General features: G+C 39.0%; 1 protein-coding gene across 5 annotated transcripts in view; it reads left to right on the forward strand.

Annotated features, from left to right (window-relative positions):
* Positions 1–662: 662 nt before the first annotated feature.
* The window catches only part of PIK3CG (phosphatidylinositol-4,5-bisphosphate 3-kinase catalytic subunit gamma), a 36170-nt gene continuing 22275 nt past the window's right edge, over positions 663–14557 (forward strand). For 3 of the 5 annotated variants that reach the window (XR_001149387.3, XM_012746366.3, XM_076006524.1), the window contains exons 1-6: positions 684–808; positions 2936–4942; positions 7887–7952; positions 8062–8287; positions 10301–10404; positions 13914–14060. Coding sequence is in view for 4 of the 5 variants with exons in the window: in XM_012746366.3 (XP_012601820.2) it covers positions 2948–4942; positions 7887–7952; positions 8062–8287; positions 10301–10404; positions 13914–14060 (2538 nt within the window). In the remaining variant the exon portion in view is untranslated. Of the gene's footprint in view, positions 1180–2935; positions 4943–7886; positions 7953–8061; positions 8288–10300; positions 10405–13913; positions 14061–14557 lie in introns of all 5 variants that reach the window. The other 2 variants (XM_012746385.3, XM_012746375.3) reach the window with 2 other exon arrangements.

The following is a 14557-nucleotide window of genomic DNA, read 5'->3' on the forward strand; positions in this document are numbered from 1 at the left end:
CCTTATTATTCATCTTTCAATTTTAATACTCTTAGCATTTCAACCATTATTTTAAGAGTTTCTTACCACAGTATGTCACATTTACACACATACTCATGCACATGCTGCAGTACTTTCAGTTTGAGCCAGTGATATTTTGGGCCCCAAATGCTCTGAAAAAATAGAGAAATCTCTCACCGAGCTAAGGAAGTGAGCTCCCAAACCGTGTCTCTGAAAATATTCAGCTTGATAACTCAGTCCTCAGTATTACTAGGTTTCTCTTCCCCTATCCGTCAGTTACAGTATATGAACAAGGGTTCATTTGAATTCCCATGAGGGGAATAGGTTTAATTGGGCTTTAAAAAAAAAATCTCCCTCATCAGATGTCTAATACTGTGGCTGTTAGGCCTTTTCTTAAACTTTAGAACTAGCTACAAAAATATTGCATTTGTTTGTGTCTCATGATGTGTATTTTTGGTTTGGATCTATGTAGTTTTAATTTGTCTCAGTCTCCCATAATTTTTGAAAAATTAGTTCAAAGACTAAAACAAAATATATGGTAAACACGGCTCACTCTCATGTTCTTGCTCTCTGTGTGCTATAACAGGAAATGCATTTCTGACACTTTTAAAATGAGCAATCACACGTATAATCAACTTGGTTAAAACTTCCTTCCTGGTAACTGCAACACTTCCTCTGCATCTGGATATGAAGGGAGCCCCCAAAAAGCGGAAGAGTTTAGAAGCATACTGGGTAGGTCTGAATTTGTTTTGTTTTCAAAAATTAAACAAATGATCCTTCAGCATCATCGCCTCCGCTGCTTTATCAGGTATTGCTTCCTTCTATTTTTTGCCCTTTGTTGGGTCTGACTCGGAATAGTGGCACTTCCTTCTCAGCTAGAATATTTTTATCTGGAACTGTTGTTGTCGGTTCTTGAGATGATACTACCGCTGAATGTCTGTGTTTCATTGTCTAGTCCAAGCTACACTGTGGATATCCACAAGGTTCCAGCAAGAGTTTTGCAGGTGCATCGGTTCTCTTTTGTTTTTGTTTGGGAGGAAGAGGGAGGGCATGGGAGCCTGAGCCATCCAGGCTTCACATTCTTACAAGTGCATGCTTAGAGATTACTGTACTTACAGTGTTTCCATCGTCTTCTCATAAAAGGAGAAAGCTTCATAGCCTCAACCATGCAGGAAACCAGTGAGTATTTAGTCAGTCTGTTTTTTTCAGCATCCTTTAAGATTGTTTGGTATCACTGAGGCAGATGTTACTGTTGTATATTTGCATGTTGCCTAAATTTGGACATATTTCAAGTTACTATCAATATTAACATACCTTACAGTTCTCATTTTTGTCAGTCATTATATAAAGTAGCAAAAGACCAAAATGAATGTTTTAAGCTTCAAGAGACAGTTCTTTGGGACAGCTGGTTTCATTTACTTACTAAGTATAACTTCATAGTATTTTAAGAGGGAATATTGACTTTAAAAGTAAGTAAAGCTAAGATTTAAATATAAGTTTGGATCTAATGAAACTTGCCTTTCTTTTAATCAAACTCTCCTTTTGGGTATACATTGAATGCTCCATTATTTCTTAAGGAAATAAGTAGTTGTGAGTCTCACTAACATTAGTCATTTAAGAGTGTAAATTATATTTTCTGGAACATTAATTTTTGTTTCAAAATAGTTGATCCTTATTTAGAATATAATGTATTATAATGTATTGATACTAAATACTAAAATCAAATACTTTATTATTCATCTTTCAATTTTCACACTTTCAGCATTTCAATCATTAGAAGGGTTTCTTACTGCAGTATGTCACATTTATACTTAAATGCTCTGTGAAGGGTAGATACTTAAACATTTGTAGAAAGGGTGGGTAAATCAATGAGAATAAATCTGTGAATTCATGTTATAGAAATGAAAATATTAGAGCAAAAAAGAAGTTAAATAATTGATTGGGGTCTAAACAGCAGGTCACTGGAATCTAGAAATCTTGCCTTCTATCCTGTGGCTCCTCCACTGTCTAAAGCAGAGGCAGATCAAACGAATTGGTACAAAATTAAAATTCCCTGAATGTTCATATTAGGAGAGTATAGGCTTGGATGACTCCTCTTAGACACCGACCTAATATAGCAATGACAGCTAGAACGTTTACACATTTCATGATTCAAAATTTTATGTATCTGTAGTTAGTTTTGATTGCAACCTTGCCAATTCTGATATTTTTTAGTTTTATGAATGAAATGTCTAGCTTTCTTAAATAGAAAGAAAAAAAAAAAAGAAAAGTAAAAAAGGCAGGAAATGGAGTAGGGAGTGGATCCTGAGTCCAGACAGTTTGAAAATAGGGAACATGAAGAGAGCTTGGGTAAGGTGTCTAGTTCCAAGAAGTGTGAGGAACAAAGAGGAAGTAAATTTAAGGCCTGTTTACAGAGTGAGGTATTTACGTTGCACCTTGTAAACTAAGACTTGATCCTTAACTGTATTATTTTACTCATCTATGTGTTTCAGTATACTTAAGAACAATTACTAATATGTCAGGCACTGTGCTAGATGTATGTTTTCCATATCTCTTTTATATTAAATTTTTCAAACTATATAAAGGTAGAAAGAGTATCAATGAACCCCCCACATACCTATCACTGCTATTGAACAAGTATTAACTTTATTTAACTCTCACCTCCACCCTCTGAGGTATTACCCATCTGAGAGAGGAGAAACAGGCTCAGAGATTAATTCGCCCAAGTCGCCCAGAGAGTAAGGGGTGGGGCCAGGATTCAAGGGCCCGACTCCAAAGCCCATGCTCTGAAGGCTGTAGTGCCTCCAGCTTGAAGTACGTGGTCCCTCTGGGTCTTCACTCGCACGTCACTCTTACGCATCTTCTCTTCTGCTGTCTCACAGGAAAACATGAAGTGCCTTTCTTGTGACAAAGCCCTCTGTTCCTCCACTCGCAGGTCGCGTAGGGCATGGAGCTGGAGAACTATGAACAGCCCGTGGTTCTGAGAGAGGACAACGTCCGCAGGCGCCGGAGGATGAAGCCGCGTAGCGCGGCGGCCAGCCTGTCCCCCATGGAGCTCATCCCCATCGAGTTCGTGCTGCCCACCAGCCAGCGCCACAGCAAGAGCCCCGAGACGGCGCTGCTGCACGTGGCGGGCCACGGCAACGTGGAGCAGATGAAGGCCCAAGTGTGGCTGCGCGCGCTGGAGACGAGCGCGGCGGCGGACTTCTACCACCGCCTCGGCCCGGACCACTTCCTCCTGCTCTACCAGAAGAAGGGCCAGTGGTACGAGATCTACGACAAGTACCAGGTGGTGCAGACTCTGGACTGCCTGCGTTACTGGCAGGTGCTGCACCGAAGCCCGGGCCAGATCCACTTGGTGCAGCGGCGCGCGCCCTCTGAGGAGACTCAGGTCTTCCAGAGGCAGCTAACCGCCCTCATAGGCTATGACGTCACCGACGTCAGCAACGTGCATGACGACGAGCTGGAGTTCACGCGCCGCCGCCTGGTCACCCCGCGCATGGCCGAGGTGGCGGGCCGTGACCCCAAGCTCTACGCCATGCACCCGTGGGTGACGTCCAAGCCCCTCCCTGAGTACCTGTCCAAGAAGATTGCCAACAACTGCATCTTCATCATCATCCACCGCAGCACCACCAGCCAGACCATCAAGGTCTCGGCCGAGGACACCCCCGGCACCATCCTCCAGAGCTTCTTCACCAAGATGGCCAAGAAGAAGTCTCTGATGGACATCCCCGAAAGCCAGAACGAACAGGATTTTGTGCTGCGCGTCTGTGGCCGGGATGAGTACCTGGTGGGTGAAACGCCCATCAAAAACTTCCAGTGGGTGAGGCACTGCCTCAAGAATGGAGAGGAGATTCACCTGGTGCTTGACACACCTCCGGACCCGGCCCTGGACGGCGTAAGGAAAGAAGAGTGGCCGCTGGTGGATGACTGCACGGGAGTCACCGGCTACCATGAGCAGCTGACCATCCACGGCAAGGACCATGAGAGTGTATTCACCGTGTCCCTGTGGGACTGTGATCGGAAGTTTAGGGTCAAGATCAGAGGCATTGATATCCCGGTCCTGCCCCGCAATACTGACCTCACGGTTTTTGTAGAGGCAAACATCCAGCATGGGCAGCAAGTCCTTTGCCAGAGGAGAACCAGCCCCAAACCCTTCACAGAAGAGGTGCTCTGGAATGTGTGGCTTGAGTTCAGTATCAAAATCAAAGACTTGCCCAAAGGGGCTCTGCTGAACCTCCAGATCTACTGCGGCAAAGCTCCAATACTGTCCGGCAGGGTCTCTGCAGACACTTCCGGTCCTGAGTCCAAAGGCAAAGCTCAGCTTCTCTATTATGTGAATCTGCTGCTGATAGACCACCGGTTCCTCCTGCGCCGTGGAGAATACGTTCTCCACATGTGGCAGATATCCGGGAAGGGAGAGGACCAAGGGAGCTTCAGCGCTGACAAGCTCACATCCGCAACCAACCCAGACAAGGAGAACTCCATGTCCATATCCATTCTTCTGGACAATTACTGTCACCCAATAGCCCTGCCTAAGCATCAGCCCAGCCCTGACCCGGAAGGGGACCGGGTTCGAGCAGAAATGCCCAACCAACTTCGCAAGCAATTAGAGGCCATCATAGCCACCGATCCACTTAACCCTCTCACAGCGGAAGACAAAGAATTGCTCTGGCATTTTAGATATGAAAGCCTTAAGCATCCCAAAGCATATCCTAAGCTGTTTAGCTCAGTGAAATGGGGACAGCAAGAAATTGTGGCTAAAACATACCAATTGTTAGCCAGAAGGGAGGTCTGGGATCAAAGTGCTTTGGATGTTGGGTTAACGATGCAACTCCTGGACTGCAACTTTTCAGATGAAAATGTAAGAGCCATTGCAGTTCAGAAACTGGAGAGCTTGGAGGACGATGATGTTCTACATTACCTTCTACAGCTGGTCCAGGTAGGGATGTTGGTATTATCAACAGAACCCTCCTCAAAAGGAATTTATTTGCATGCGCACAGGTACAGCATTCAGTTGTCCTCTAATGCCCTTTGTTCAGGGCTTTGTCATCAGTCAAAGCAGATCTGATGAAGCCACCTCAAAAAGGAGTAAACTGTTCCATTTACTTTTTTACTATCTTCGAGGGTTTGCAGGCAAGCATTTTAAAAACATTAGTACTTCACTTTTTAGGAGAATTGGCCCTTGGGAATACTTTGTTCTCATTTATTATTTTAATGATAGATTCAACTTACTGAAATCTTCCTTGTGCCAAGGCTTCAGGCGATTTACATCCTTTTTGTGTATTATCTCAATTAACTCTCCCAACAGTTATAATGGAGGTCAAATTAACATTTGCATTTTATACATAAGGCAACTGAGGCACAAGAGGCTAAGTAATGTGCTGAGGGTCACACATTTTGAAAGAAGCAGACCAGAATGCAAACCTGGAAAGTCTGACTCCATGCTCTGCTCTCACTATTCCCCTGATATCCAGATCAGTCCAGTGTCTAGATGGTGTGGGCTAGACAGAAATGGTCTCAATCTCTGCCTGTGTATATTACAATCCATAGAATAACATCTCATATCTGAGTTGAATCTTGAAAGTTCCTCTCTTTAGTGAGGTATGGAACAGTGTGTCCACACTGGTTCTCATGATGTTCCCTGGAGTCCTGAGAAGCTAAGTGATTTGCCTAAGGTGTAGCAAGGGAGTGAAAGAAAGAAGGAACAGTTTGCCTATTCTTTAGCAGTTCTCAAATTACATTGTACTGCTTGACAAGGAAATGGAAGTAAAGGAATTGGAATAGAAATGCTGTTTTAGAGCACAGACCTGTTCATTCATTAATTCAACAACATGTACTGAGAAGACTGGCATTAAATGAGTACACACACAAACAGATGTTTAATACCAAATTGTGACAAATGCTTTGGGGAAAACTGCAGAGTGCTATGAGAAAACAGACAGGAATGCAGGGGACACTTAATTTTCACTGAGGGACTCAGGGACAGTTCTAAGTAGGTGATATTTGATCTGAGATATTTAGGATTAACCAGGCTAAATTTACACGCTAAACAGTGTAATTACTCTCTATATTTATAGGAAGTCCCTGGAGTTTTGTGATAAGCATTTTGGATATTACCAACTTTAACTCTGAATCTTCACCTTCCCATTAGTCAGATACGTTAAATACATTATTTGACCTTTGCTTTCATCTATTAAATATATCCAATATTTTTTCTACTCACTAGTTCAGATACTGGCTACTGGCATAACACTAAAGAATTTTAGAATAATTAAAAGATCTTCAGTTTTCTAGTTCTCCATAGCAAAAACATAAAATAAATTTGCATGAGCTCTGTTCCAAATTGCAAGGCTACCATGAATTATTCTTCATTGTCATTTTCACAAAAAAATTTTGCAGAATTGGCAAATGAACAGTGTTCTTCTTAGAAATGTTTTAAGTGAAAGAGGTCAATAAATAATATTAACATTGAATTTGTGGTCTTAAATTTATAGAAGAGTAGTCATTTGTAAAACTATTTAAGACATCTTCAGCTCATGGTTAAATGACTCATTCCAGATCAAAATGGTGTCTTAGTTGAGATCTGCATTGTCTTTAGAGAAGTGAAACATGAAGAAGGTCAGAAAGACTCATATTAGGGTTAAAAACGTAAAACATTTCTAAATTGAGTACTGGTGGCTAAATAACCGCATTCTCAGAATTAAGTAAGGCCTTAGATGCAGCTACAAGGACACCCATTTGACCACACCTATGAAAAGCACTTTTGAGAACATGGTTCTAATAGAAGCATTATGAAGTCAATATTGATCATTTTCAAACTGGAAACCAAAGTAAGAATTGTAAATTCTACCAAGAAGCCCTCAGACCCTAAAATGTATATTAGGATGGGAATTCCTTCTATTGCTTGGAAAAAAAGGATAGAACATTTCTATTGATAAAGGGAATACTCCTAGGTATTTAATTTTAAGCCTCTCTTCATGTTTATGTATGACATCTATCTTCTAACTTTATATATGCATTATAATAATCCAAACAATATTTATTAGTCTTGCGACTTTAAAAATTATTAACTATTTCAAACTTGCAGAAAAGTACAGAGACTAATATAACAAATATTCATGCAATCAAGATTTAATAATTTTTTACATTTTATTGGTTCTTTTTCCTTAGTAATAGAGCTGTCACTTAAGTCAATATTCTGTACATTAGCCGAGTGGTATGAAAACTACTAACCACTAAAAATGAAGATCAAATTCTACCCAAGGAAGCATATAAAATCAGGGATTTGGGGACAGAAAGTTCTATATATAGATAGCGTGGCAGGGTGGTAGTGATTGCTCTGTGTAGATTTATCTAGGCAACTTGTTTACTTGCAGTGAGAACCTGTGACTTGCCAGAGAGAAGCCAAAAGGGAAGCTATTAGGCTTTTAGGATCTTCACATCTAACAAATACTTTTCTCTAACATGTACTGTACACCTCTCTCCACTGTCCATTTTCTTTCTCATAACGTCACTTTCCTTCTACTTTGTAGATTTCTTGTAAACCATCTCCATCTTCCCTTTCCACCCTTCCAGTAAAACCAGTACACCTTTAATTGGAGCAATTGCCCTTGCCTCTTCACCTTCCCAGCTATCACCAGCACATGACTGTGAGTCAGTTCTGGCCTCTAATCCCAGTTCTGTTATGAGCTGCTCTATGATCTTAAGAAAGTGGTTTATTCTGGTGCCAAGTGTCTTCGAAAAGAGAGGAGCTTAACTGGTGAGAGCCTCATCACTCTAGCCATAAAGACCCTCTAAGCAGAGCACCAGTTTCTCTGGTTTCCTTTTCCCGATTCACCTACCAAGAAAGCAGTCTTACAAATGCTAATGTGTTCCTCCTTTAGGCTGTGAAATTTGAACCATACCACGACAGTGCCCTTGCCAGATTCCTGCTAAAGCGTGGTTTAAGAGTAAGTACTTCCACTTTGATAATAGCGTGAAATTTTAACTGATAGGCATTGACTGGTAGACTTAGAGCATTAGTCATAATAATTTTAACCTTCTTGTACTCACCCTCAGAACAAGAGAATTGGTCACTTCTTGTTCTGGTTCTTGAGAAGTGAGATAGCCCAGTCCAGACACTATCAGCAGAGGTTCGCGGTGATCCTAGAAGCCTATCTGAGGGGCTGTGGCACAGCCATGCTGCACGACTTTACCCAACAAGTCCAAGTAATCGAGATGTTACAGAAAGTCACCATTGATATTAAGTCACTGTCTGCCGAAAAGTATGATGTCAGTTCCCAAGGTACAGTGGCTTTCTTTTCTTGGTTCTCTTTCCAAATGCCCTATAATTCTTCTTTCTGGAAGCCAAGTTGCCTCTTCATAAAGGCAGCCAAGAACACATTCTTTAGCATTTTGTCTGCATGGAGTAAGCAAATTTAAAGTTTTCCTTTTACAAATTAATAATTTTTTAACTATATGTGTATGCTTAATGATGAAGTTATGACAATAGATGTTAAACTCTTTGAAAAATTAAAAAGTATTATGCAGATGTAAGATGTATTCTTTAAGAATGGTAGTACACACACACACACACAAGATTATTTCCAAATCTTTACCTTTTTTTCTGCATCTTTGAATATGTGTGTATGGTTTCCAAGTTTTCAGTCTTTTCAAGCAATGAATTATTGAGAGGCTATTTTAAATTTTTTACATTTCTTCATATATATATATTTCAGAACAATATGTATATGTGTATGTATATACACACACAGTTGGTCCTCCATATCCATGGGTTCCACATCTGTGAATTCAACCAACCACAGCTTGAAAATATTAAAAAAAATTGCATCTGTACTGAACATGTATAGACTTTCCTTGTCATTATTCCCTAAACAATACAGAATAAGAACCAATCCCCCATGGACATTGAGAGATGACTGGAGAGAGAGAGAGAGAGAGAGAGAGAGAAAGATATGTGTATATCTCACCTTTATACACACACACTACCCCCTCTCTGAAGCCTTTTCCAGTATCCTCTTACCCCTACCCTAAGAAAGCTTGTCCTTGCCCTAGGAATATTAATCACTCCCTTTTTGTATTCCGATAGGTTTTGACTAATATTACATTAAATTAAAGTTATTAACATATCTCTCTGGTCTGATAAACTGCATGAACCTTGAAGCTAGGAGATAATCTCTTTTTCATTTTTATATACCTGGACCTAGCACTATGGCTCATTATATAGATACTTACTGATATACTTACTCATCCAGTATTTTAAACTTCTGAATATTTTAAATTTCTACTTTTTCCCTTTGATTCTTTTTCAATATGTCAATAGTGCTATCTCCTAAAAAATGATAATGGTAATAGTAATCTTACTTTTCTTTTTATTTTAAGAAAGGGAAGCATTTGTACTGACCTCCATTCTATTTGTTATCCAGAGAGTAATTTTTTTTTTTTTTTTTTTTTTTTTTTTTTTTGAGACAGAGTCTTGCTTTGTTGCCCAGGCTAGAGTGAGTGCCGTGGCGTCAGCCTAGCTCACAGCAACCTCAAACTCCTGGGCTCAAGCGATCCTTCTGTCTCAGCCTCCCAAGTAGCTGGGACTACAGGCATGCGCCACCATGCCCGGCTAATTTTTTTTTTATATATATATCAGTTGGCCAATTAATTTCTTTCTATTTATAGTAGAGACGGGGTCTCGCTCAGGCTGGTTTTGAACTCCTGACCTTGAGCAATCCGCCCGCCTCGGCCTCCCAAGAGCTAGGATTACAGGCGTGAGCCACAGCGCCCGGCCAAGAGAGTAATTTTTAATTTATGTATTTTGCCCTTAGAATTTTGAGGCTGTCACATCTTCGCTACACAACCTAACTTGCTCTTTCAAAAAGAGTGTGCAAAACCCTAACCAAATTTCATTTGTTATTGTCTTCAAATGTCTGTTCCTCAAATCGGATGGCAGTTTAAAGTTTCAAATGCTGGAAGGAAAACTATGGTATTAATTCCTTAGCATTACCCTTAAAATGTCCTTCTTTACCTGGTCGTATTGGCATCTGTGTGTCATTCCACATGTATTCACATATTTCTGCCCCCTGTTGTAGTGTGTGTATGTGGTTGTGTTGCTCATGGCAAGCCCGACTTATCTCACCACTTCAAATGGGTAGTTCCTCAAAGGCAGGGCCCTACCCTCTTTTCTCCTACACCACACCCAAACAAATATATAGAATGCTGGGAATAAGTATGCTCTCAGGAAGTGTTATAGATAATATTGATAATTTCTTGGATTCATATCATTCTTATGTACTTTTGGCAATTACAGTTATTTCACAACTGAAGCAAAAGCTTGAAAACCTGCAGAATTCTAATCTCCCCAAAAGTTTTAGAGTCCCATATGATCCTGGATTGAAAGCAGGAGCACTGGTGGTAGGTATCGTTTGGATGTCTCCGTGTGGTCTTTTTTCTCTTGAAGATGTCTAGCATGCTTTCTAGGGCCCAGTCCTTAAAAGCTAATGTTTATGTAGAGACAGGGAAGCTGGAGAGTCTGTGGACGGGCTTCTGTCAAGCCCTTGTCTAATCATTGGCTACTGGAAGCCAGGTAATTTCCCTTTTATATTGTTTTAAATCAGCTGATTGAGGTTTCCTTTACAAACAATAAAATTTGTCCATTTTATTGAGTCAGTGAGTTTTGCCAAATGTATACAATCATATAACCACCACCACAGTCAAAATAGAGAACATTTAAATAGAGAACAGTCAAAATATGGAACATTTCCATAGAAAGGTATAGAAAAAGTTTTCTTATTTCACCTTAGTCCTTTTTCTCTTCCCCACCCTGAGCAATAGATCTACTTTCTAGCATATAATTTAGCCTTTTCAAGAATTTTCTTAAGTGGAATCATATAGTATATAGTTTTATATCTGGGTTCTTTTACCTTGCATAGTGCTTTTAAGATTCTATCATGTTATTGTATGTATCAGTAATTTATTCCTTTTTATGACTGAATAGCATTCCCTGGGATGGATATACCACAATTTGTTTTTCATTCTTTTTTTGAGTAAATATTTAACAGAGATATAGTTGAGTCAGATCATAAGTGTGTGTACAAGATACTGATGAACTGTTTTTCCAAAGGGGCTGTACCATTTAAATTCCCAACAGCAATGTATGTGAGTTCCAGTCATTCTATATCCTAGCCAACACTTATTATTATCAGTCTTTTTAATCTTAGCCATTCAAATGAATGTGAAGTAATATCTTACTGTTGTTCTTATTTGCATTTCCCTAATGATGTTGAACAGCTTTCTGTGTGCTTATTTTCTTCTTCTGAAAGTTTTCTATTCAAATCTTGCACCTGTTTTTAAATGGGTGCAAGATTCCCTTCTTATTTTTATTTATGAGAGTTATTTATATAAACTAGATACGAATTCTTTATCAGGCATACATGTTATAAATATTTTTTCCCAGTGTGTGGGTTTCCTTTTTATTTTTTCAGAAGTGTGTTTCAAAGAGCAGAAGGTTTTAATTTTGATTAAGTCCAATTTAAAATTTTTTCTTTCTTGGTTTGTTCTTTTAGTGTCTTATCTAAGAAATCTTTTTCTAATCCAGCGCTTCAACCTGGGGTGGTCTCCCTGCCCTCCAAGGAACGTTTGGCAATGTCTGGAGACATTTTTCATTATTATAACTTGGAGAATGTTACTGGCATCTAGTGGGTAGAGGCCAGGAAAGCTGCTAGATATCCTACAAGGTACAGGATGGGTCCTCCATAATATAAATTATCCAGCCCAAAATGTCAACAGTGCCAAGGTTAAGAACTCCTGGACTAACTCAATGTGACAAATAGTTTTTCCTAGAAATGTTATGGTTTTAACTCTTACATTTAAGTCTCTGATCCAGTTTCAGTTAATTTGTGTGTATAGTCTGAGATAAAGATCAGAATTCATTTTTTATATGACTGTCTAGATTTTCTGGCACCATTTGTTGAAAACACTATTCATTTCCTGTTTAATTACCTTGGCACCTTTTCCAAATATCCACTGACCATGTATGTGTGAGTGAATACCTAGGTTCTCTATTCTATTCCATTGATCTAAATGTCTGTCCTTATATCAATACCACACACTCTTGATTATGTTGAAATAATATGCTACTTCATGTATGTGTACTTACACAGACAACAATATACTTCCATTAACTCCCCCATCTTTTGTACTATTTTTGTACATTTCATTTTTGCACATTTCATTTCTACATATGTTATAAACCCCACAATACATTATTATTTTTACTTTAGACAGTTAAAAAAAGATTTAACAGGCTTCAAAGATTATTTTTTTTTTTTACTATTTATCTGCAGTATTTACCATTACTGGGTACTCTTCATTGCTTTATATACATCCAGATCTCCATCTGGCATCATTTCCCTTCAGCCTTTAACATTTTCTGTACTGCAAGTCTGCTGGCAATAAGTTCTTTCAGCTTTTGTTTACCCAAAAAACTCTTTATTCTGCCTTCACTTTTGAAAAATGTTTTCCCTGAATATAGAATTCTAGATTGACTGGGGATTTTTTTCTAAGTAGCATTTTCTTCTGGCTTGCATATTTTCTGATGATACAATTGTCATTCTTATCTTTGATTCTCTATATATATGTCATTTTTTCCCCAGGCTATTTTTAAGATTTTCTTTTATCACTGATTTTCAGCAATTTGATTATGATATGCCTTAATATGGTTTCCCTTATGCTTAGTCTGCTAGGGTTTATTGAGCTTCTTGGATTTGTGAATGTATAGTCTATTAAATTTGGACATTTTTCAACCAATATTGTTTTTGTTCCTTCTTTTCTCTCCTCTCTTTCTGAGACTTCAGTTATAGTATTTTAGACTGTTAGACTAGGGGCTCAGTCTAGATTCCCTTTCTCTTTGCTGTGGCCTAGAAATAGCCCCCAGGCAGTAATCTGGGGTAATTATAGGGCTCACCTCTTTTACCTTCCTTTCCTCAGGGGTCACATACCTACATTGCCTGTTGTCCAATGTCTGAAAAGAGTTGTTTCATATATTTTGCCTAGTTTTCTAGTTGTTAATGGCAGAAAAGCAACTCCTGTCACAATGAGTAAAGCCTCATGGAAAGAAGGGAAATTTCCTCCTTGTGTGATTGATTGTCTACAATTATCAGCAAACTAGCCTTATAGCAAAAACACCCACTATCCACTGTCCATCGTTTACAGATTGGTAGGAATTATGATATATTAATACAGCTTCAAATTGCGCATTTTTTTAAGACCACATCATAGTTTTGATCCATGGTGAACTCATCTTTGGCTAAATCTACATTTTTTTATTTTAACTGGGTAATTACTAAGCCACATTTCCCCTACCTTGACTTAATTGAATGTGTAAGGGGTTTTCTTGAGGGGTTGTTAGACTTAAGTGCCAGATTTTCCACTTATTTCTGTAAATTTTTATCTTGTTAGATGTAGTCTATTGCATCTGATTCTGCAATAATAGTGCTTTAGACATTGTACATTAGAACTCTTTTTTCAAATTAAATCTTAGGAGGAAGCCAAATATATAAACAGATAATGCCAAAGTTGCTCTCTATTAAAGGGGATATAGGAGCACCAGAATTCTGTAGAAGTGGGGCATGGAGAGTGTAGGATCTGCTATACCTCTTAGGTACTGCCGATGACTCTTACAGTTCCTTGGAACATAGTTTGAGAACCACTGGTTTAAGTGTTGTGAATTTGCTCACACATAGCATTTCTAGATTTGATGAGAACACCTTCTGTATTTTTACCCAAATATTGAAAATGGTTTTCCAACTATGATTTTGTCCTGGTTGTTTATAGTGATGCTTTGCAAGAGAATTGCCAAGTGTCTTCACCATGTATATTCATTATTCATTGCATGTAGGAAACATGTGACTGCTTTATTACAGATTGAAAAATGTAAAGTGATGGCCTCCAAGAAAAAGCCCCTGTGGCTTGAGTTTAAATGTGCTGATCCTACAGCCCTATCAAATGAAACAATTGGAATTATCTTTAAACATGGTGACGATCTGCGTCAAGACATGCTCATTTTACAGGTATGCTAATACTAAGGAGTAGTTTTCACTTATCTGAAAAAATACTTCTGTAGTAGATCTAAAGCAGGCCTTCTACTGATTCTATTCTGTTCTCTCAGATGACAAACAGTGATCCAAGATTACATAATAAAGTTTTCTCATAATAGAGGGAACATGGCTGTGGACCATTAGACATGCAATGTAATGAGCATCATAGTTCTGTCCATTTCTTCCAAGATGCATATCCAACCTTCCCAAATAGCCAGATGTACTTCCCTCACCTAACTTCTTTTTATATACCCCATCCCAAGCTTGAAAACATAGAATATAACCACATATACACAAGCACCCACTTTATTCCTGTTCATAGACATATCTACACATCCATTAGGCATTCTGCTTAGATGTGTGTCCTCTGATACACATACACAAACTCAAGTGAATGATTTGATGGGAAGGAAAGAGAAGATTATCAGGGAGGTAACTAGAGAAATCATGCAGGAAAGCGAGGAGAGTGA

The sequence above is a fragment of the Microcebus murinus genome, chromosome 9, assembly GCF_040939455.1.
Source record: "Microcebus murinus isolate Inina chromosome 9, M.murinus_Inina_mat1.0, whole genome shotgun sequence".
NCBI lineage: Eukaryota > Metazoa > Chordata > Mammalia > Primates > Cheirogaleidae > Microcebus > Microcebus murinus.